Source organism: Osmerus mordax, chromosome 4 (genome assembly GCF_038355195.1).
Source record: "Osmerus mordax isolate fOsmMor3 chromosome 4, fOsmMor3.pri, whole genome shotgun sequence".
In the NCBI taxonomy this organism is placed as follows: domain Eukaryota; kingdom Metazoa; phylum Chordata; class Actinopteri; order Osmeriformes; family Osmeridae; genus Osmerus; species Osmerus mordax.
In genome coordinates this window covers 5,217,457-5,240,312 of record NC_090053.1, presented here as the reverse complement: position 1 = coordinate 5,240,312, position 22,856 = coordinate 5,217,457, and the positions used below count along the sequence as shown (strand labels likewise).

The following is a 22,856-nucleotide window of genomic DNA, read 5'->3' as shown; positions in this document are numbered from 1 at the left end:
CAATGATGGGGATACATGGCTAGCTGGCTCTCCACCCATTGGTTGGACTGTAGCTTGGCTACACTCATCCATTTAGTCTGTAATTTCCTTCAATAAAGATGACACATTAACTCCACGCAGACTACCGTTGCTGATGGCAGATTTGTTTAGGCCTTTATGATGTGGAACAGCACGATATCAAGTCAACAGCAGCTGTGTAGGCAGACAGTGTTTCTGTGCTTCCAATCCTAGCTTGTATTATTACAGACATATTCTACATGACAGGTTTCCCAGACAGTCCCCTGTCATGATTATTTTTCCTAGAATCCATCTCTGTCACCTAGAATCTTCAGGACATTGTCCTGTGTCTGTACCGCAACATTTCACCAAAGACGCTGCCTTCCTGGTCTCATGCCTTTTCACGATTCTGCTGGGGTTCTCTAGTCTCACATCTAGACCAGTGTCGAGCCACTATAGTCAAGGTGACCTAATTTCCCAGAGAATGTACTTGTGGCTGTTCTTCACGCAAATGGATGGGAATTCTAATTTGCATTTCAAACAGCCCCACAACATCAACAACATATAGGAATGGTGGAGTAGGTCTGTTTACCTGAAAGAACCGAAATATCTTCAAAGATTGTATTATCATCTGAGAGAGAAGTCTGGCCCTTTATATGTAAATCTCTGGTGCTGGAATACAACCAATTCATTAGAATTAATTCAATTAGCATGGAGTTGTAAACATGCGTTGGGTTCTAGATCAGCTCCCACCACAGCTTAGTCTGGCTCACACAGAGCGCTCTGCTCAGGGTCTTTTTCTAAAAACGAGACGAAAAAAGATGAAAGAAGAAGATTATTTCGCCTCCTGCTCTCTATCCCTTTGTATTTTCACTCTCCTCTCGTCCTCCTTCATCCCTCACAGCTGATCTCTCCCACCTTCTCTTCACTGTACTGTAGGTGATTTCAGTTTCCCCCTCCCTCTCCTAGTGCTCTTTTTGATTTTCTCCTCACTGTTCTTTCTTCATCCCTCCCTCCCTTCCTCCCCTCCCCTCCTTTCTTCACTTTCCTCCACACTTTATCCTCGACATCATTATTTCCTCTGTGTCTCTCACTTCTCTTCACCCTCACCTCCCTTCCTCCCTTTCTCCCTCTTCCCTGTCCTCCCTTGTCTTCCTCCTGTGTTGTGGAAGTTGAGTCCCATGTGGGGAGTCCTCGCCGAAGACCTCTGTCCCTCTGCCCCTGCATCTCTCCCGAAGGTAACGTAAACCCCGTCTCCTGGACACAGCTGGGTTACCACGGCACCCCGGGAGTCGGACTGAGGGGGCAGGGTTCCGATCTCCTGAACTCCTCTTTCTTCTCCTCCTCTTGGTTTCCTCTCCCTCCCTCTCTCCCCTGGGTGACGGTGATGAGGCTCAGTAGATTTCCCCAGGAGGTCCAGGTTTTCCCACGTGCCCCAGTGCAGAAAGCCCTCTGCACTCTCAAACACAGAGATGTCGCACAGACAGAACTCACATTACCTCTATTTGGATAGGCGTAAGAGTTTTACCAGGAGCATTTTTTTCTTCTTTTTTTGAGTCTACAGAAATAGTGAGACTGCTGGAAGAAAGTTAATCCAGTATTAGTTCCTAAACGGACTCACTAGGATTTACTGTACTGAAGGCAAAAAATACCACCAAATTAACATCTATTTTTTTCGATTAACTGCCCGAAGCGGAAGACACGAAGCAAATGACAGCTGTCAAAGCAATAAAGACACACATGGTAGCCCATTTGAAATCCCCTTTTAACCAGCCAACACACAGTCCAAGCACAGCCTTGAGGTAGTCTCCTGCCACGAAGATGCAGCCACCTAGCTAAGGGGAAAACTACTCTGCTTAAGTGTGGGTCAAAACAACAGCATGCCCTCCATTTCTGTTCAACTAATGGAGATGAGAGGCATTGTGGTGTAGTGTGTGCGGGTGTGGGTGTGTGTGCGTTAGAGAATACGTGTTCATACATGCGGGCTGTTTGCATGTTTACCGTTACTAACATACATTTATATACATGTGAGCAACATACGTTTGTGGTTTGACAGATTTTAATTGGTACACTGACATCAATCATTTTAAACCGATAGGCTGTGTGTGAGACACTGCTTGAGAGACATTGTGTTTCTGCATACTGGGATTTGGTAGGCTAATTGAGTTTGGATTTTATTGTGTGTGTGTGTGTGTGTGTGCTAACTGTAACTCTTCTCTCCTGCCTGCATGGAGTGTTGATCTGTGGGCGGTGGTTGAGAACGGGACTGAGAGAGAAGGAGAAGAAGAAAAAAAAAAAAGCGAGAGACAGCCAGTTGCTGGATGAGTTAGCAAAACTAGCCTGTTCTTTATTGCTCCCCTGTTGGGTTCTTTGTGGTTTTGTCTGAGGAACTCTGCTGTGGCTCTCTCTGTCCTTGTCTGTGAAACAGCCAAACCCAGCTCCACCCCAGACCACAACCAAGCCATTTATCTGTGTTCGGTGTTTTTCCTTTTCATTTTGCAAGAGCCTCCCCTCCTCCAGCTAAGTACGTCCTGCTGCATTCAGATCGACCCTCTACTGGCTCATCGACAGCGCTTGGCTCCGCCTGCCAATGATGGATAGAGGCTGTGTTAGCTGACAGGCCTCCCATAAGCATGCAGTGAACTGGCTTGGTAAACAGAGGCTGTAGAGGGAGAGGCTGGCCTCTAGCTGCCTGGGACACGGTGGTACAGTGATGTAGTCCAGGGTATACTGACGTATACCGCTGTAAACCATCGACACGCCCTTATTCTTCAATGGACACCGAGTTGGCCCCATGTCCACAACCTATTTACCACTGATGTATAGCTGAACAGTTTCAGCTGCAGGAGATCTCTAGGAGATGTGAGAGCGCACTCGTGTCCACTGCCACCACCTCACCACTGGTGCATGCCCGGGCAGCTGCAGAGGCCCCTCCCTCAGAGGAAACGGTAGACAAGAATTCCAGCTTTACTATTGGTCGACTGACCAATCCATCTCACTACCATGTGACCCTGCAATGGAAACTGTAGGGAGTGACAGTCTAGGTTGCTTTTGTTGTCTCGAAACCGCTGAGCAGAAATAGGATCTGACATGATGCGTTTCTGCTGCGGGTTTATCTCACTTGGAGTGAAGTCTGTACTTTTATATACGGTTTAATAATCCCCACATTGCCTGTTGCCCCACAACTTCCCACTGTGTATAGGAAACAGTGTTAGGGTTAGGGGCAACTGCCATGGACAGTGTTCTTCCATGGTAGAAACGCATCCAAAATGAGTAGGCCACAAACAAACTCTCAACTTTGTAACACCAGGTGAGCTTCCTCACCTTCGTGTGCATCTGTCAAAGTTGAGACCCGAGTATCTCCTCCACGCCATCTCCTCTGGGTCATGCTGGAGCAGAAAGACCTGGTCCTTCTGCCCACCTGTCCATCTCTCACCATCAGAGACGTCATCCTGGCTTGGCTTTCATTGTCATTGACTGTGTTGATGTCGGTGAATGTGTGTCACTGCAGCCCCCGCCCTGCCTCTCTGACCCCTCCCTCTCTGCCCCGTTCGCCCAGGGATGGGGAAGAAAGACGACCCCAAGCTGATGCAGGAGTGGTTCAAACTGGTCCAGGAGAAGAACGCTCTAGTGCGCTATGAGTCAGAGCTTATGATATTGTAAGTTGAATCCTCAGTTTGATTGAGTGTGCTGTATTTTTATATTTGGTATGCTTCATTACACCAACGTGTGTGTGTGTGTGTGACCTAGTGCTCGGGAGCTGGAACTTGAAGACCGTCAGAGCAGACTACAGCAGGACCTGAGGGAGCGCATGGCAGTGGAAGGTGAGGCCTGACAGACGAGCGCGCACACACACACAACCATTCTATTCTTCCCTCTTTCACCATCTCTGTAACGCCATCCAATCCCCCCCCCCCCCCCCCCCCCCCCCCCAGACCACTTGAAGTCAGAAGTGGAGCTGGCCGAGGAGAAGCGTATCCTGGGGGAGATGCTGGAGGTGGTGGAGCAGAGGGACTCCCTGGTGGCGCTGCTGGAGGAGCAGAGGCTCCGGGAGAAGGAGGAGGACAGGGACCTGGAGTCCGTCATGCTCTCCAAGGGCTTCAACCTCAACTGGGCCTGAGGGGAGGGGGGGAGCACTTAATGACTGTGTGTGACGTTCTCAAACCATCCTGGCTGTTACTGGAGTCGTCTGGGGAGGGTTTACGTGAGGTTCCTTGGCCCTGGCGGATCCTGTCGCCGCGTCCGTGCGCTCACCTCATTGTCTCCGTGTGATCGGGAGAGACAGAAACCCCCCCGGACAGGAACTTCCTCTCCACCGTTACCTGGAGGGCTTCCGTAGAATGTCTTTATATTTGTTATTTGGATCCTGATAATGCAGAGAAGAAAAAGGAAGAGAAGGTTTAGGCCCTGCTGATGTACAGAATTGTATCTGATGTGTACCGATGTTTCTGTGTGTACACGTGTGGAGCACAGCACAGCAGACGGATCCTTGCTTGGGTGAGGCTGTTCTGACTGCTACTGAGAACTGCCCTTGAGGGTAGGGGGGGTTGGGGGGGGGGGGGGGGGTTCTTCAGTGTCTCACCTCACTGCCTCTGCTGCCTTGGCGACTGTATATGGTGAGAGAGACACCGTCTGCTTTACCTGTCTTTCTTTTCAATCACAGACTGGCTTCCGTGTTTAAAGTAGCCAATGATGAAGGGACTCTGAAAAACCGGTTGTAACCAGTTTGTAACCAGTTGGAAAATCACCCAGAAAACCACTGCGTGTCAAAACTCTAGACTGCAGATTCGTTACTCAAGGAGATTTTCAAATTGTTACACTGTCTTTGACTGTTGACAGGCTCGCTTGTAGTCTAGACTCTACATGTACAAATGGACTCTTCTGACACCCTCTGATGGTTTACTGTGTGGCTTCTTCTTCGGATGTCACTCACTTTAATATCCTTGTTTACTAAGTTTACAATCAGTTTTCCTTTTTCACAACACCTTACGTTTGCAGGGTCAACATCTACACCTTAGCTCTAGTTTATCAGAATAGTGGAATGTGAGAGCACTGTTAAAATGTTTTCAAAGATCTGAGAAGGTAATGCTTTTGGTGAATTTGAGTTTTGGTGTCCCACTGTATAATGGTGTTAATATTGTGATAGTGTCATTCAAACACTTTAGTCTCATTTAAAGATGAGAAGTCAGTAAACCATGCATCACTCGGGGTGCTGCCAGATTGTAGAGTCTGGATATGCTGCAATATCAAAGGGATAAACCTGAACCACTCACATTCTCTGCAGGGCTGCAGTACATACAGCATGCGATCCTGCTGTGGAACAAGATGCCTTTATTTTCTTTCTCAGTTACAGTTTCTAATACTAATCTTCTGAGTTTATCACGGTCCTTCAAGGAATCCAGATTTCTACAGTTAATATTCCCCACTGGAAGTACAATTTAGATTTTTTAAAATCATTTTTACTACAGGTCTTCTGACTGCAGTCTGTAGATGTGTAGAGGCGAGGGCGCTCTACTTCTTGCACCCTGTCAGAAGAGCATGTCTATCTGTTTGGTATTTACTCTGCTAGCCTTCCTGCCAAACACAAAAATCTGTGGTTGGTTTCTAATTGTTTCACAGTAGAGAAACAAAGAGAGAAATAGTGTTTGAGCTGTGAATAGGCTCCAACACAGTACAGTTTTAAGGATTGTTGTTTTAGATTGTGTGTGATAAGTTTGACAGATTTTTATTGATATTTATTAACATTGTGTGCAAAAATGTATCATATGTAAAGAAAATGAATCCTAATTTTTAAAACTTATGTTGACACATGATCTGTATGCTTCATGTAGCTGAAGTACATAGGGTGTTGGATGTATGCAGAAAAGGCAATAAAACAATGCAGTCGTTCTTAAACACCTTGTGATATTACTTAATACAGCACATCACAATCAATCCCATTATCAGTGAGAAATCCACTCCGTGTTTTCTCTCTATGCACTGTTAATCTTTGACAGAGTTGGCCCTTGCACAGAGGTTGAAGTGTGCTCGAGTCCATTCTGTCGGGGAATTTCCAATTGTAGAAACCTGCAGAAGAAAGTTGAACACTATGATTGCATCGAGTTTTAGAGACTGCAAGGTAAGATGCAAGGAATGCAAACTGATACAAAAACATCCTACTTTTACTATTCAGATTTACAACAGCCATGCGCAGAGTTGGAAGTCTGTTCTCCGTTAATTGGGCAAACATTGGTCAAACTATAATGCATACTGTTTCTCTTCCACAGCATTATTGCATGCAAATATATATTAAGAATTCAAATCATCAGCTGTAGACAGTTGATGTTATTCGACAAGCTGGCGTTTTAGCTAGCTGGCCAAGTAGCCTACAGTAGACAAGCGACGTTACGTGCGCGCGAGTGACATAACGTTAGCTAGCTACAAAGTAGCTTTAAAAATTCATATCTGTTACAAAATAAAAACACAAAAATGCACTGCACCACTGTAGGGAGATAACTCATCCGTTGGACGACATTTGCTTTGGTTGGCAAGTTCCTAAACTATTTATTGATATGTTTCCGGCGTGACACATCGGATTTTCAAAAGTCCAACCAAACCTTGTAGGCGTGTCGTCCCCCACAACAGAATTCCCACTGACAATGTGTCATGGCCACAAAAGGGAAGGCGTTTTAACATCATGGTCTCACTTTATGAGTTACAGAAGTTTGAAACTGAAAGTTGGCCCATTATATAAACCATGTTTATGAACACGAGAGCAAAGACCGTGCTCAAAATCATCCTGTGTATAACAAATCGATACGAAATCGATATCAGTTGCAGACACTATCACCTTCCAAAGAATGAACATAGTTTATGATTGTTTCTTTAACAGGCTTGGAGATCAGAAGGTCTCCCATTGTCCACCTCTAGCAATGAGGCATGTAAGATGTATGATGCCATACTTACCCAGGTATGCTCTTGCTCCACAGAGCAAAACAAATCAAATATGTGCATACTATTTTTACTATAAAAGCTTTACAATCTCGTCCTGTCTGCAGTATGTGACATGGCGAAATGATGAGACTCTGGGAGGAGTTGAGGGCTGCATGTCTGCTGTCAGGGCTGCCGACCCTGACTTCGGTATGTAACAACCTGACAAGACGGCTGGCTAGATACTACAGCAGAGTATGTGCTGGGAGAGAGTTACCTACCCACGTTTAGTCCCAACGTGATGAAGAAGCTGCCAGCTCACTGACAAGATGGTTTACTCCAGTCTAACCTACCTGCTAGTTTCATTCCCAGCCCCCCCCCCCCCCCCCCCCAACAAAAAAAAAACTAACATAAAGGAACAGGAGGTGGTGTCATTTGGCTGGGACTTGGTGCAGCAGAATACAACAAGATGTATTGTATGTAATCAACCATCTGTCTGCCTTGTTGCACACTGCTCCTTAATAGAACTGATTGGATTGCCTTCTAAGAAATGTCCTCCCTCTGATCACCCTCCTTTTCTTCCCTCAGTCTCACCATTGTATGTAAAGATGAACCAGTCATGGAAGCTGTACTGTATCTCACACCATGGATGTCAGAGCGAGGCTGTTAGATAGCACAACTTGTAAACATCTCCCTCGCACCCGACTCCAATGTTCACCAATCCTATAAAAATAACCATGATCCGTTACTTCTCACACTCCCGCCACATAGAGAGACCAGGTGTATTATAAATAACTGTTTGTTGCCGTCAAAGCGACGATTAGGTTCAAGGACGTTCTGTTCCTGTGTTGCTGCCGTTAGTGATGGGTCATGTGATCACCACGGGGCTGGAGCTGGTGGGCACGGGGAAGTCCGTCCGTCTGGACGAGGGCCTGGCGGCGGCCGTGAGGAGGACGGTGGAGCTGGCCCGTTCCCAGGACGTCACACCCAGGGAGCGGCTTCACGTCAGGGCCATGGAGCTCTTCTCCAAGGGGTGAGAGAGGAGACACCAAGCACACACTATGTATCCACTCTGGAGAAGAGGTTTGTCTGTTGCTGTTTTTTTTCTTCCTATATCACTGTCTGTTCACATCGTATGTCAGTTGTCATTTTCAATTTGCTCAGCCCGTCTTAAGGAGCTACTGAAGCGTTCGTAACGACAAAGTCCGCCAGATAGACAAGACTTCCTGTGATGCTAAATCTGTTTCACCCCGCAGCTCAGTATGCCCATGCCTCAGCCTGTCACCCAATCGCATGCTTCTGATAGAAACAGACCCTGCTTTGTGGTTCATTGCTAGGCAGGCATAGCATTGTTGAGATATGTTGTATTGTGTCTGTTCCTAGGAGTTTCCCCAAGGCGTGTGATGTGTGGGAGGAGATCCTGGTGGAGCATCCAACTGACCTGCTGGCCCTCAAGTTTGCCCACGATGGCTTCTTCTACCTGGGGGCCCAGACCCAGATGAGAGACTCTGTGGCCAGGGTGCTGCCCCACTGGAAACCTCACATGCCCCTGTACAGGTGGGACAAATGATACACAAAAGGTCAACTGTAATATGTGCAGATAGGAAGGTCAATGTGTATTAAGCTCCAGCTCCAGGCCAGTGCCTCCCCTAGCTGTCAGCTCTTACCCGTGTGAGCTTGTGTTTAGTGGGATCATTACGCCAGGTAATGACAGCCAGAGCTAAGAGACCTGTCGAAACAGCCTTATCTAATAACACTATCGATTTACACAAAACTAAAATCCTTTATAACAAGAAATTATGTTTGTAGTCTTTTATATTTCCCATGACTTGAGATCCAACAAAATCGATACGCTTGATTATTATTATACCTAAAAACGAATGAACTTGTCACGTTTTCAGTTGTTGGCTTAAACCTTGTTATGGTTGTGCTGTGAGTCACTTATAGATACAATGGTCTTTCTGGAATGTCATTATAGTTATTGCTGTGAAGGCTACACTAACAACTCTGCGGTTTAGCCCTATATAGGCCACAGGGATTTGATTTCCATTGCCTGCTCTCCCCAGCTACCTTAAAGGACTGTACTCTTTTGGGCTCCTGGAGACGCACTTCTACGACCAGGCTGAGAAGATGGCCAAAGAGGTGACATGTTCCTCTCCTTCCTCCATCCAGTCAGTGCTATGCGTTTGCTTACTGATTTTACATTTACATTTTAGTCATTTATCAGACGCTCTTATCCAGAGCGACTTACAGTAAGTACAGGGACATTCCCCCGAGGCAAGTAGGGGGAAGTGCCTTGCCCAAGGACACAACGTCAGTTGGCATGACCAACTGCAGGGAGTCAGGTGGCTGAGCGGTGAGGGAATCGGGCCAGTAATCCGAAGGTTGCCAGTTCGATTCCCGGTCATGCAAACTGACGTTGTGTCCTTGGGCAAGGCACTTCACCCTGCTTGCCTCGGGGGAATGTCCCTGTATTCACTGCAAGTCGCTCTGGATAAGAGTGTCTGCTAAATGTAAATGACCGGGAATCGAACTGGCAACCTTCGGATTACTGGCCCGATTCCCTCACCGCTCAGCCACCTGACTCCCTGATTGCACTTACACTTGATGTGTGCATTGTGTGTCATGGTTTTATTGTCTTGATTCCACCAGTCTTTCCCCTCTGTCGTTTCCCCTCTGTGCTCCTCTACCCCTGCGCCCCCCCCCCCCCTCCTGCAGGGCCTGGCCATGACTCCGGAGGACGCCTGGTGCGTCCACTCGGTGGCCCACGTCCATGAGATGAAGGCGGAGGTGGACAAGGGCCTCAAGTTCATGGAGAGCACCGAGAAGGACTGGGAGGTCACTGCTCATCTCTTTCCGGATGTCTCTGCTCATCTCTTTCTCTCTCACTGCAGTTTTTTTTTTTTATGACTTTCTTATATGGTAGTATGTGTTTCTGTGAAGTGCCACTATATCAGTATGACATATTGTTTTACATGTTGGTGTATCGGCGTATTCTTAGAACACCTTGCCACTCTGTCTACTCACATGTGTCTTTTGCAGGTATGTGACATGCTGGCCTGTCACAATTACTGGCACTGGGCACTGTACTATATCGAGAAGGCAAGAATTCTAATACGTTTCTCTAGTCAAGTGCACAGTTGTCAGATGGTAGTGATTTTGTGTGAGTTAAGATGTCCCTCGGGATCTGTGGAGTGTAAAGCTGATTACAGTAAGCAAATGAGTTTGTATCTATAGCAGAAGATGTGCCCGACTTCAACAGCCCAGCTTTTTTCGTTTTTTACCAGTTTTAATTTGTTGTTTGTTTTTCTGTCTCGGCAGGGGGAGTACGAGGCGGCGCTGAGAATATTTGATAGCCAGGTTAGTGTTCTTTCTGAGTGCTCGTCAACATGGCTCTGTCCTACCAGCAGCATGTCCTGAGTCTCTATCCAAGAACCTCCAGCATCACTTAGTGAGCAATGCTAAGAGCAATCTGGTGTTTGTGTTGCTGCAGAGGGTAAACGGGACACTATGTCTGGATCAAATGGAAGCTAAATCTGTTTCTGTATAAACACAGTGATAGCTCCGTGTTTTCTATGAAAAGAAACCAAGCTCTTCTACCTTTTTATAGCCAAGTTTACTTTGTAAAAAAACAAGCAAATCAAATGTCCAAAAAATCTGGGGAAAATCCCATATCATCGTAAACAATCATCTGTGCCCGACCATTTTATTCAATATGATGAAAAGTACACAACCATTTCTGTCTCACTTTGTATATTAAAAGCTATATGATAGATTAAAGAAGACAGGTGTGTGTGTGTGTCCTCTCCAGGTGTCCAGGCGAGGTTCTGCCTCTGGGGCCATGCTAGACACGGTGGATGCCTGCTCTCTGCTCTACAGACTGGAGATGGAGGGTGAGACAGTCATATACAGTACACACAATGTTCATCTACCACCAACTCTCCTTCACACACACACACACACACATACATGTATACATTATCGGTTGTTTGTTGTCAGGTGTGTGCGTGAAGGACCGGTGGCGGGAGTTGCACCAGCGCATACTGCCCCACACAGATGACCATGTGCTGCTGTTCAACGACCTCCACTTCCTCATGGCGTCTCTGGGCTCCAAAGAGACAAACGCGCCCCACAGACTGGTGGAGGGCCTCAGGGATCTGGCCAGGTGACCTTCACATCCTGACACCCCACCAGACCGTCACATCCTGACACCCCACCAGACCGTCACATCCTGACACCCCACCAGACCTTCACATCCTGACACCCCACCAGACCTTCACATCCTGACACCCCACCAGACCTTCACATCCTGACACCCCACCAGACCTTCACATCCTGACACCCCACCAGACCTTCACATCCTGACACCCCACCAGACCTTCACATCCTGAAACACCACACCAGACCTTCACATCCTGACACCCCACCAGACCGTCACATCCTGACACCCCACCAGACCTTCACATCCTGACACCACACCAGACCGTCACATCCTGACACCCCACCAGACCTTCACATCCTGACACCCCACCAGACCGTCACATCCTGACACCCCACCAGACCTTCACATCCTGAAACACCACACCAGACCTTCACATCCTGACACCCCACCAGACCGTCACATCCTGAAACACCACACCAGACCTTCACATCCTGACACCCCACCAGACCTTCACATCCTGAAACACCACACCAGACCTTCACATCCTGACACCCCACCAGACCGTCACATCCTGAAACACCACACCAGACCTTCACATCCTGACACCCCACCAGACCTTCACATCCTGACACCACACCAGACCTTCACATCCTGACACCCCACCAGACCGTCACATCCTGAAACACCACACCAGACCTTCACATCCTGACACCCCACCAGACCGTCACATCCTGAAACACCACACCAGACCTTCACATCCTGACACCCCACCAGACCGTCACATCCTGACACCACACCAGACCTTCACATCCTGACACCCCACCAGACCGTCACATCCTGAAACACCACACCAGACCGTCACATCCTGACACCCCACCAGACCGTCACATCCTGAAACACCACACCAGACCTCCTAACCCAACACCGTAACACACAGTATTCCTGCCTTGCATAACAAACATTCAGCCTTTACGTAACGCCAACAGGCAGAAACCAGTGGAAACAGGAGTGGGAGTAGGACAGAGATAGAGACTGAAGGAGCACTCAGAGATGGAGGATAGACCGAGAAAGAGAATGGAGAGGGCGAAGAGCACACGTGAGATGTGTCAGACCAGTGAGTTTCGTCTTACTGACAGACCAAGGCTGCCCACCGCTGGTGTGGTTAATGTGTTCTGGCATTCCGACCACAGGCAGCCTCCGTTCAGCTTGTTCTTCGACACAAATCCACTGAGAAGAGACATTTTTAGATCCTAACATGTCTTGGAGTGTTACATAACAGAGGAAACACAGCGAGTACATTGGTGTGGTTGAAACAGCTGTTTGAGTAAAAAGAATCAATTCCCTGGGTGTGAAGGAGATATTGCCTGTCTGTGCTCTAGATTTCCTAGAATGGTCGTTCTCTGCTGGAAGAGCTGGTCATGCATAGCAAAAGCCAGCACTCTCTTTAATGCGTTAGGAAGAGCTTGTCACATACTGTACTCCTTAGCTTTCTTAGCTTCTCATATCACTGGATGAGGTAATGTTGCTTAGCTCACCCTGTAGCAGGCTAGGCAGCACTGCCAGGGTAGACCTGTGGGTTCCTACCAGACCTAACAACTAGAACTGAACCTTGCAAGACAGTGACTCCTGGACATTCCCCTGGATCAGATAGCAGAGTACATTAGTAGATCATCAGTAGAAGGTTGTGTTCAGCAATTGTCGAGCAGAACGTCATGGTAGAGTACTATTGCTATTATAGATGCTATTGTGTGCACACCTTGTCTGTGTGTGTACTGTGTGCATCCCAATCCTAGATCAAACGGGCCCAGATATGTAAATGTGGATGATCTCATGGCTCCTCCTCCCCAGAGCCCCGGAAGAGAACTGGCAGCACCAGCTGGCAGGGGGCCTGGGTGTGCCCATGTGCCAGGCTGTGCTGGAGTACGACCAGGGGAACTTCAGCCGCACCGTGGACCTGCTGCTGCCCTTGCGCTACCGCGCCCAGCAGATAGGGGGCAGCGACGCGCAGGTGAGACACCCAGGTTTGGGGCTCCTACAAGGGGGGCTGTAGATCGTTTGTAGCAGGCTGACTCCTGCACACCGGTGTGGCTATGACACACAGACAAACTCACTGTTGTTCTATTCTCTGTTGCACATCATATGGAATCCACCGCTCAGAGAAATGGCTTTAGGTTGAATACATCCTCTATTGATTCTAGCTGGCTTTCAGGAGAGAGGAGGAAGAGAGGATCTACTAAGCCAGTCATATTAGCTCTATACCTATATGGATAGCCCTACTGAATGCTAGGATGTAGACCACAAAGCACCACCTGTTCAATAATGTATACATGGGTCTGCTTTCATGTTGTTGGGCCATATAACGTTGACCATTTTGATGGAAAAAGAGATCATATATAGCTAGCAGAGAGCGGTGCCTATTGTGCCATTTTGATACATTATTCCACGTGTAGCCAGAGTGCCTATTCAACAGGGAGCCGCGCATAGCGCATTAACGTGTCTGTACGTCTGATCCACGTGACCTTGTATGCGATTGTTTGTGTGTTATGGTCTTCAGAGGGATGTCTTCAACCAGTTGCTCATCCATGCCGCCATGAAGTCGGGAGAAAAACACCATCACAAACTAGCCAGGTCAGACTTCAGCTCCCATTACAGCTGGAACAGAAGTGTGATTGTCATATAGTAGGATACTCTCTCTAGAACATATTACTGTCAAATGTGATCATCACATTGTAGGACACTGTAGAACACATTATTGGGTGCGATCCTTGGATGTCTTCTAGAACACATGCATCCTATAGACTATGATAATGCTGGTGTGTATGTAAGCACACACACACACACAGAAATGCACCCACAGCACTCCTCAGGGTGGCTCGTCATGGATGTTCAGTGCGCTGTGCCTCTGTCCCACCTTGCTGTGTGCTCCTTCTTCCTGACAGGTGTTTACTGGTGGAGCGTGACGCAGCCAGACCTAACTCCCCACTCACTGACCGCCTTATCCAGAGAGCCCACGCCCTGCATGTCTGAGCAAGGCTGGGGCTAAGGGAGGTGGGTCATAGGCTGTAACCAGGGGGCTTAAGGCTGGGCACCACAGCTCCATGCTGGGGAGAAAGGTTCCAGAGCTGCTGTGGGATTTTTTCCGAATAAGTCTCTTATCTAACCTAACAATTGATGCCAGAAATCCGTTAACAGGGATTTCTTTCGAAATGTTTGTTGTAAACATACAATCACTTTGTTCTTGAGATTAAAGACAATTCTTGTTTGTAATGTAAATGTTTCATATCCATAAATGTGCCTTGGTTTGCTGAAGGTTTTCTAAGATCTTGTTCACAAAATACACTGACGATAAGTATACTATTCTTGAATAGACTTATTTATTTCTGCAACACGGTTAAATATTAAACATAAATGTACAGCTTACCGTCTATTAGGGGTGGGAATATTATGGAACCTCACAATTTGATTAGATTCTTGGGGTCACAATTCAATAAAAAATCGATTCATTATTTTTAATCAAATTGCGATTCAATATATGCTTACATAAAAATACAATTGTGAATCGCTAGAAGACTGAATCACGATTCATATGTGAATAGATTTTTCCTCCATCTCTAGTACTTAGTGCAAAATGAAATGAAATTAGGTTACTAATGTGATTGCTTTATCTGTAAATTAAATTAATGCTTTTTCAATGACTGAATTCATTGAACTAAAAAGATTTTTTTTCTTTGATTTGAATATTGTTTTGTTAATTCGTTGTGTACGTCTTAAATTTCAATCTTTATGGTCTTAAAATGTCTTAAAAAGGTCTTAAATTTGACTTACTGAAACCTGCAGGAACCCTGTAATATCAAATATGATAAATTGAAATATAAATAAACACACTGATGAATAAATATTCTCCATGATAATATAAATACAAAATAATCTTAAATAACAATATATAGATTGTAAAAAATTATCGATCCCAAATGTATGCCCTATATTTTTAAGGTATTGCAATAGGACAGTAAGACAGTTGCACTCATCCATGCGGTAGCCTCGCCAAGATCACATCAGTGAGTGAATAAGATGTTCTGTGTTGAGGATGTTGTCGTCAGTGCGTGGAGGAAATGTTTGTTTTCCTTTCTCTGGTAAGACGTACATGTACAGTAAGTGCTGTAGTTCTCTTTCCCCTTTAAAACAATTATAGTGTCCTTGTCCTGCTGTTCCTCGATGCCTCGATCCCTTTACAGCACAGAGCTGATTTCATCCTGGATCTGAGAGATGAGGATCTGGGACAGAACGATGCCGGCAATCTGGACAGAGGAACACAACCTGAGTTCAGAGACCCTGAAGATCTTTTGAGAGACCTGCACCTGACCTTTCTGCAGCTGACACATTTATTAAAACACCTACTCTACTCTGAGTCAGAACCCCTGCAGACAATTCCTTTATTTTGCATCCCAGAATAATACAGTGCTTGACTAATTTGTTCTTCGACATAAAAAACACCAACCTGAATATAAATATGTTTTAATGAGCTATTACTACTCAGTGGTGTTTTCCATTGTGGGGGACGTGGGCAACAGTGGGAGATGAAGTACTGACGTCTCTACATCAAAGCTGTTGGAGTATCAAAGTTAGTGGCTGCTGTTCTGATGGGGTTCATGACTCATTTATTGACTTCCTTCTCCAAAGAACCCCGTTAGATGAAAAAGAGTGAGCTGTCAGTCTATCACTGGCTGATCTGAGAACACATTCTGTGTACAGGCATACATATATTCAAATTATGTCAACTTTAAAAACACTTGACATGGTGGCCTATGTACAGGGTTACCTGGGGCAAGGCCAGACCTAGGGCTAGAGCCCCAACCAGGAGCAGATGGGATTCGATCCACATGACGGCCCGGTCGGCACACCCCACTGGGTAGATGGACTTAGTGGCCTCTAGATAGCTCTGGGTCTGGACTCCAAAACCACACATCGTGTTGACTACGACCTGAGAGAGCAAGAGAAACGTACACAATAGTGACCAAACTGCTAGGTTTATTCCATACCATAAACCTTATAACAGCTCTAGCAGTGTCCACATTGTTTGTGTAAAGGAACAAAAAAAAACAGCTATCCAAATGACCTCCACAACCCAAACTACTGCTTCACAAATGAGGCCTATTCAGGACACAGCTATTGATCTGCAATCTAGCTACAATATGTTGGTCTGATAACAAAACTCCTGGTTTGTGCATCAGTTGAGTTAGGTTTGTACTGGTCATTAAAATGTTTGGGGTTCTACACTAATGGAAAGTTAATGACCTATTTTAATATTAAATATTCTGCTGCTATTGCTGGTGTGCTAACATAGACGTTGTTGGATCAACAGAATGTCTATGAATTTTGAAAGGTGGTTTGAATTCTGCAAACGCTGTTAAGTGTGTGTGTCTGCGTGTGTGTGATCAGGCTACCTCGCCTGGAATCGGAGCACAGCAGGAATAAGGGACTCCACAGCGTTCAGAGCTGGGGTTTCCCAACGTGCAGTTAAAGTACAGGTTCCACGACCAGTCCGTATAGTTGTTCCATCCACAGCACTTAAACTGAGAGAGATGGAGACAGAAGGGAGAAAGAGTGTGTAGGAGACAGAGAAAGAGAGAGAGACAGGAGGTATATTTAGTAACATGGTCTGGTACATTCTCTGTCTCAGGAGACGCCATTCTCAGTGTGCCAGTATGTGCAGACGGGAGAAACACGGGGGGGGGGGGGGGGGGGGGAGGGGCAGGAGGGGAACACAGAACAGCATGGTACTCATGTGGTCTGTGTGGAAAACCCTGCTATAGTTTGATCACACGTGCCCAAACACCAGAGATGGCAAAAGTACACACATCCTTCTCTCAAGTAGAAGCACAGACACGCGTGTTTAAAAACACTGGTCGAAGTACCGACAACACTCATTCAAAGTAAAGAAGTACGTGTCCTGATCTATACTTAAGTAATAAGTGTGTGTGTGTGTGTGTGTGTGTATAGGGGGGTTACCTCCTTCTGTATGTAGTCCATGAGGTTCTGTAAATCCAGGTCGTCCCTATAGTGAACTATAGCTTTCTTCACAAACTTCCCCAGAGCGTCGCGTGTCTGGAGGAACAGAGAGTGACATGACGAAGGAATACAGATGAACCTCACAGTTGGCCTTGTGTGTAAAGCAGCACGTGTGTATGCAAACTTTGACTTCTTCGCATATGTGAGCAGCCCAAAAGAGTTGTGTTAACCCTTGTGTTATCTTCGGGTCATTCTGACCCATCAGCCGTGTGACCCACCGTCGTATTGCGACAAATTTACCTCATACAAAAACAAAGTGAAGCATTTTCTTTTAACCGTTGGGCTGTCTCAGACCCCCCACATTGCAAAGGTTAAAAGAAAACTATTTTTATTTGTTTTTGTATTGGGTAAAACTGGCTAAACACAACGATGGTTCGTTATGAACCTTTGGGTCATATGACCCGAAGGCAGCACAAGGGTTAAGAAACTGCCTTGACGGCCTCGGCAGGAAGTCCTAATGTGGAATGATGGGTGTAATAAGGCATGCTTTACAGTGTTAATGAGGCCCCTACCCCTCCACCACTCACCCCTCTCCCCCAGGACACCCCCCGTCCCCCCTCCTCCCTGTGTTCCCATGCTGCCTCACACACACCAGCCCGCATGCCTATGCACTTCCCTATGTCATTAGCAGCAAACCTCCTTGCAGGGATCTTTTGAAATGGAACATTTGGTTACACTTTGAAGTGGCAGAGCGTTTGAATCATTTAGCAGTGAAGGATGCTAGCAGCAACGCTAAGCTGGCCTGTTTAGCAGCAGGGATAAAAGAAACAGAGAGGGAGAAAGAGAGAGGTCTGACTGTGTGTCTGATGTAGAGGGACAGCATGGGGGGAGAGGCACTAGAGTGGCACAACAGGGGTCAGCTGCACCCCAAAACGTCAAGGATATAAGGAGCTTAAATTTTGTTTTCGGTTCAATAACATCAGAAAAAAGAAAACCAGCCAACAGACCTCAATCCGCAGGTAGAAAGTACTCTCAGACTACAGGACTGACGTGAGCCAGCAAACATCCCCAAACCAGTCACAAACACAAGCACCAGTCAGTCAAGCACCAGTCGGTCAAGCACCAGTCGGTCAAGCACAATTCAAAAGACTAATGGAAAATAAAGTTGATGAACAGAAAATCAAGATGCCTGCAGTACCTGGTCAGAATAGAAGAAGCCAAGCACTGCAATGGCCAGCTGCGTAAGGAAGACTAGGGTCAAGCTGAAGGAGAACTGGAGAAGAAGATGGCAGACAGTATAGTGGTACTATGCTTCATTGTGTCAATGCTTGGCAGAAAGAGATTAGAGAGACTGTTTACAGTGATGAAGAAGCAAGTCTTACGGTCTTGAGGAGGCGAATGTTTTCTCTCAGGGCCCCTATGCAGCCACAGAAGGTGATGAAGAACATGACCACCCCCACCACAATTAGGATGACCGCCGGGTCGATCAGGAACGTGTCCCGGACTGTGTCTGGAACACAATACCATTAATAACACAACCATGTCAGGGACGTGAGACACAAACACTGTCAACTTAGTAGCCAATCATTTTCCTTTCCAATCACATCAATCAGAATCGACCCCTCCTCCAGCCCATCCTCTTAACCATTATCCACCACTACAATTGTATGGAATAGCAAGTGTTAGGCATAAAACTGAGATGGTCAAACCCACTAAATAATTAAACCAAAAAAGTCCATTCTTAGGGTCAAGTTTGGATCTTATTTCTTTGAGGGTACAGTTTACAATACATGCTTTGGACGATGCTAGAGGCAAAAGGTCATACCTTACCTGTTGCTTTCTGAACTTTGGCATAAACCCCAATGGCAACTATCAGCAAGGAAAAGACCTGGAGGAAACAGACACATCAGTTCCACTCCAGACCCAAAGTACCACAACATGAACACAGCTAGGGCAGAGCACCAGCCTGGTAGTCACATGGGGGTGTGTGGGTGTCGGAGCGTTCTACTTGGCAGATCAATACATTGACTTGGGATATTGTTATTGTTGCAGTCAGTTCAGAAGGCTGGAGGCTGACTGCTCAAGTCTTACAAGATTCAACACTCCTCGCTCCAGTTTCGAAGAGTATTCAGTAGTTTTGTCTGATGTGTTCTAAGACTTCTGTTAGGGGGTTTCTTACTGATAAAACTCATCTCAGTTGTACAGAGCTGTCCTTGCGGGAGGACATCTAGCTACAGGGCACATAAAGGATGAGGGAGGGAGGGAGGGAGGGAGGGAGGTAGGGAGGTAGGGAGGTAGGGAGGGAGGGAGGGAGGGAGGGAGGGAAGGAGGGAAGGAAGGAAGGAAGGAAGGAGGGAAGGAAGGAAGGAAGGAAGGAAGGAAGGAAGGAAAGAAGGAAGGAAGGAAGGAAAGAAGGAAGGAAGGAAGGAAGGAAGGAAGGAGAGAGCGAGAGACTCATAATTGATGTCATAGTCAGAAAAGAGTTAAGAAACGACTATCCATTATTTTGTCCTATAAATGGGAAGTGTAAAAGAAGTGCTGATTATACAGATGTCTACCAGTTAATGGCAGAATTAATTCTGTGAAGTAGTTATGTGAAATCATGCAGATTGCATTGTCAAGATGCATTTTCTAACACCCTTGTTTGTCTCACCTTGGATGTTCTTCTGCATGGATTGTCTTTTGTCTTCCACTCCTGATCATGATGGCTGCACAAGGTTTGTTCTGCTGTGTTCATTTATGTACATTACGGTGAGAGTTCTTTTGGGTTCTAATATTAGTTGGATATTTGTGTGCGTCACTGAAACACTTCTTTGTATTAGAATAGCATCTACCCACACAGAAACACCAGCCACAGAACAGCTCTCACTCAGCGATACATAGTGGACTGTACAGCGTGCTGTTTTTATTAGGAAGAAATAGGTTTTCTTAATCAATAACTTGAAATGGTAACCAAACTGGGTTGGCCCAGTTGACTACACAACAGCAGGTTTCATGGTCCTTGTGTAAACAATTAGCTGTACAAAGCATCCAGTCATCAAGGACGTACCAGGCTGGTTAACCACCAACTGTCGCATGTTCCCACACACACACAGTTCCTGATCTAGTGGGGGGCTGGACAAAGGAGCGCAGGATTAGGCATACCATGTTGAGCTCAGGGTTTGTCTCTGGTAAACACACACAGAGCAGCCATGACTGTCTGCTGCTGCTCGCCAGGACGCTTTAGAGAGTCTCCTTCAATCCTAACACACATCGCCTTCAGTATTGACAACTCTCTAAATCCAAACACACAGTATATATATACAGGGAGTCAGGTGGCTGAGTGGTTAGGGAATTGGGCTAGTAATCCAAAGGTTGCTGGATCGATTCCTGGCTGTGCCACATGACGTTGTGTCCTTGGGCAAGGCACTTCACCCTACTTGCCTCTGGGAGAATGTCCCTGTACTTACTGTAAGTCGCTCTGGATAAGAGCGTCTGCTAAATGACTAAATGTAAATGTAATGTATATGGCCAGTTTCCGCCGGCCTGAGAAGGACCTATCCCTTTGAATAAAGGAGCAACTGGGATAGGGCTGCGTCGGTGAGTGAGCGTGTGTGTGTTTTCTCCGTGTTGTCATTGTCTTCCTGCTCCTGCAGCGGGGTCACACAGCCACAACGCAGGTCCGAGCGAGGCCCGTCTCTCACAAACACAACCACGTGTCCTGTCTATTCAGCACCCTCGTGCCTCCACTCACAGTAATCAGCCCTTTAACCCTCCCCATAGAGCACCACAACACTGCATGGGAGATGTGGAACAATGTGTCCATGCAGACGTTATCCATAGTCAACCAACTTGCCCTGGATTTATTGGCTTCTACAGTGTTGTTTAGGTTTAACCATCCAGAATATTCTGGATGATATAAAAAATAGGGATAGATTAGGTTTAATGGACTAGATTAATGGCTGGAGATCCATTTAAAGCACAGTTGAGGACATCATTTTTTGAGCCATTTGGTGGGATTGAGGTTTTACTGGTATTGATTATAGAAAGATACGTTTTAAGCCCCAACACACTACTCTGAGACCGTAACAGTTTACAGTAATAGGAGAATGCAAACATTTTCAGATCGAATTACTGTGCTCTACTATTGATGTTAACCTATTAACATGATGTGGAACGTGTTGATCATTTCAGCAACTGTGAATCACTTGGACTCCACGCAAATATGACACTGTGTATGTGGTGTGAAATTGATTTACAGCTCAAAATATAACTTAATAAATATTGCTAACTGAATAAGACTTTCAGAGAAAATCCATCTCCAGTGTGACGATTATCAGTGGGTTTTAAGGAGGTTGGCAAGGTTTTCTACATGAACTCTCACTGTGATGTGACAAGAGACATTGGATACTGTTATCCTTTTGTTCTCCACTGCTGTGCACATAACAGGGCTTTAGTTACCTTGAGATCGTCAACATACCTATACTCATTGTCGGAAATCAAGAGTTATACTTATAAAAAAAACTCCTGCATGGTGCAGTCCTGCTGGCAGTGTTTAGTCAGGTGGTCAGATTGTGCTCTTACCCAGAAGAGGAAGCTGAAGAAAAACAGGAAGTATCTTATCCATGGGTTGATAAAGGAGAACGTCTCCGCCCGGTTCAAGGTCAGCTTCCTGTCCATGGTTACCCTGGAGCAGTTTCCCTGTCAGCTCCTGAACACAGGGTCAAAACAACCCAGAGATCTAGACACACCCCAGGGATATCTGACCACTGGCAGAATCAGCTGCTAGAGAGAACGAGGGGTAACAGAGAGAGGGGGTGTGGGTAGCAGAGGGTTGCTGCCCTAAAAAGGGGAGGGTTAGCTGTGACGCTGTCCCAGCTATGCTGGAAGGACCCAGAACTGTCCTGCCAGAACATGAATCAGGTTACACACAAACACCTCCCTCTGGCCCCACGCTGCTGAAAGCCCTGGAGCCTCCAGAGGATTGTCTGTTCTTCTATCTCACCCCCCAACTCTGCCCCGGTGGAACGCCAGGTAAAAAGGAGAAAAAGAGATAATGAGATCAATATGTCCTACCTTCTCTCCCAGAAGACTGCATAGAGGACTGCTTGCCTTTAGTATTGATCTGCATCCACGTGCATGACGACCTATCGATCAATGACATTGATCTCTAGTGCACCTTTTTCATTCAAAGGGATTTTATAGACTTTAGAAAAGCATGGGTGTTTGGAAGAGTCTTAAAGCACAGTTTTTTTGTGAGAAAGCCAAATATATACAGTAAACAGAACAGTAAACAGAACATAACCTTTTTAAGGACTATTCTCTGCTATTGACAGAAAGAAAAAGACTGCCTGGCATTCAACGGTTAAGATATTGACTTTTGTATGTCTGGGATAAGTGATAACAGCTATGTGATTTCACAAAACTGTATTTCGACATAGAGAAAAGACTGTTTTCTGAACAATATAAAAATAATCTAAAGGATAAACTTGACATGGGTTAGTAAAATCCTTAAGCATTTGAGAAAGCAAAGTACTGAAAAATATAAATCTATTATTTTGAATCACTATGTCAGTACATGGACAGTACTGTCAGTGCATATACCATTTTTACAAAAGAATATCTGTGCAACTGATTAAATACAGCTATTTTCCATAGAAGGAACCATGTTATTAGACAGAACTAGAGTAAAATCTTACAAAAATCATCAACCGTATGTTGAGGGAGCAGCGTTGGATACATACAGTCTAGCGCCTACATCACACTGTAAACACACTGTCCAGAACGGCCATCTTCCTCA

The 22,856-nt window shown here is 46.0% G+C and overlaps 3 protein-coding genes across 7 annotated transcripts in view; 2 read left to right on the top strand and 1 right to left on the bottom strand.

Annotated features, from left to right (window-relative positions):
* mical3a (microtubule associated monooxygenase, calponin and LIM domain containing 3a) overlaps positions 1-5,892 on the top strand; it is a 39,056-nt gene extending 33,164 nt beyond the window's left edge. Inside the window, exons 42-45 of one of the 2 annotated variants that reach the window (XM_067234551.1) lie at positions 1,170-1,235; positions 3,557-3,656; positions 3,748-3,821; positions 3,933-5,892. In XM_067234551.1, the coding sequence (XP_067090652.1) occupies positions 1,170-1,235; positions 3,557-3,656; positions 3,748-3,821; positions 3,933-4,117 (425 nt within the window). In that variant the 3' untranslated portion in view covers positions 4,118-5,892. The remainder of the gene's footprint in view (positions 1-1,169; positions 1,236-3,556; positions 3,657-3,747; positions 3,822-3,932) is intronic. The other variant, XM_067234552.1, reaches the window with a different exon arrangement.
* Positions 5,893-5,964: 72 nt separating this feature from the next.
* Positions 5,965-14,434, top strand: ttc38 (tetratricopeptide repeat domain 38). Of its 3 annotated transcripts, XM_067234553.1 has the most exons (14): positions 5,965-6,115; positions 6,869-6,946; positions 7,035-7,116; positions 7,768-7,939; positions 8,290-8,463; positions 8,973-9,048; positions 9,625-9,744; positions 9,949-10,008; positions 10,228-10,266; positions 10,718-10,799; positions 10,906-11,071; positions 12,917-13,076; positions 13,623-13,696; positions 14,008-14,434. In XM_067234553.1, exons 1-14 carry the CDS (start codon positions 6,086-6,088, stop codon positions 14,093-14,095), a joined length of 1,401 nt encoding a protein of 466 aa, XP_067090654.1. In that variant the 5' UTR covers positions 5,965-6,085; the 3' UTR covers positions 14,096-14,434. The 3 variants fall into 3 exon arrangements, 2 of the variants coding, with proteins under 2 accessions (XP_067090654.1, XP_067090655.1); XR_010876560.1 differs by lacking the exons at positions 13,623-13,696; positions 14,008-14,434 and adding an exon at positions 12,055-12,182 and having other exon boundaries at positions 12,917-13,050; XM_067234554.1 differs by lacking the exon at positions 13,623-13,696.
* On the bottom strand, positions 14,421-21,806 carry tspan33b (tetraspanin 33b). 2 transcript variants are annotated; one of them, XM_067234556.1, is made up of 9 exons: positions 21,641-21,803; positions 19,731-19,804; positions 18,908-18,965; positions 18,460-18,587; positions 18,276-18,350; positions 17,078-17,173; positions 16,513-16,641; positions 15,888-16,049; positions 14,421-15,366 (listed from the first exon to the last, which is right to left on the bottom strand). In XM_067234556.1, exons 1-9 carry the CDS (start codon positions 21,681-21,683, stop codon positions 15,298-15,300), a joined length of 834 nt encoding a protein of 277 aa, XP_067090657.1. In that variant the 5' UTR covers positions 21,684-21,803; the 3' UTR covers positions 14,421-15,297. The 2 variants fall into 2 exon arrangements, with proteins under 2 accessions (XP_067090657.1, XP_067090658.1); XM_067234557.1 differs by lacking the exon at positions 19,731-19,804 and having other exon boundaries at positions 21,641-21,806.
* Between the last annotated feature and the right edge of the window lie 1,050 nt (positions 21,807-22,856).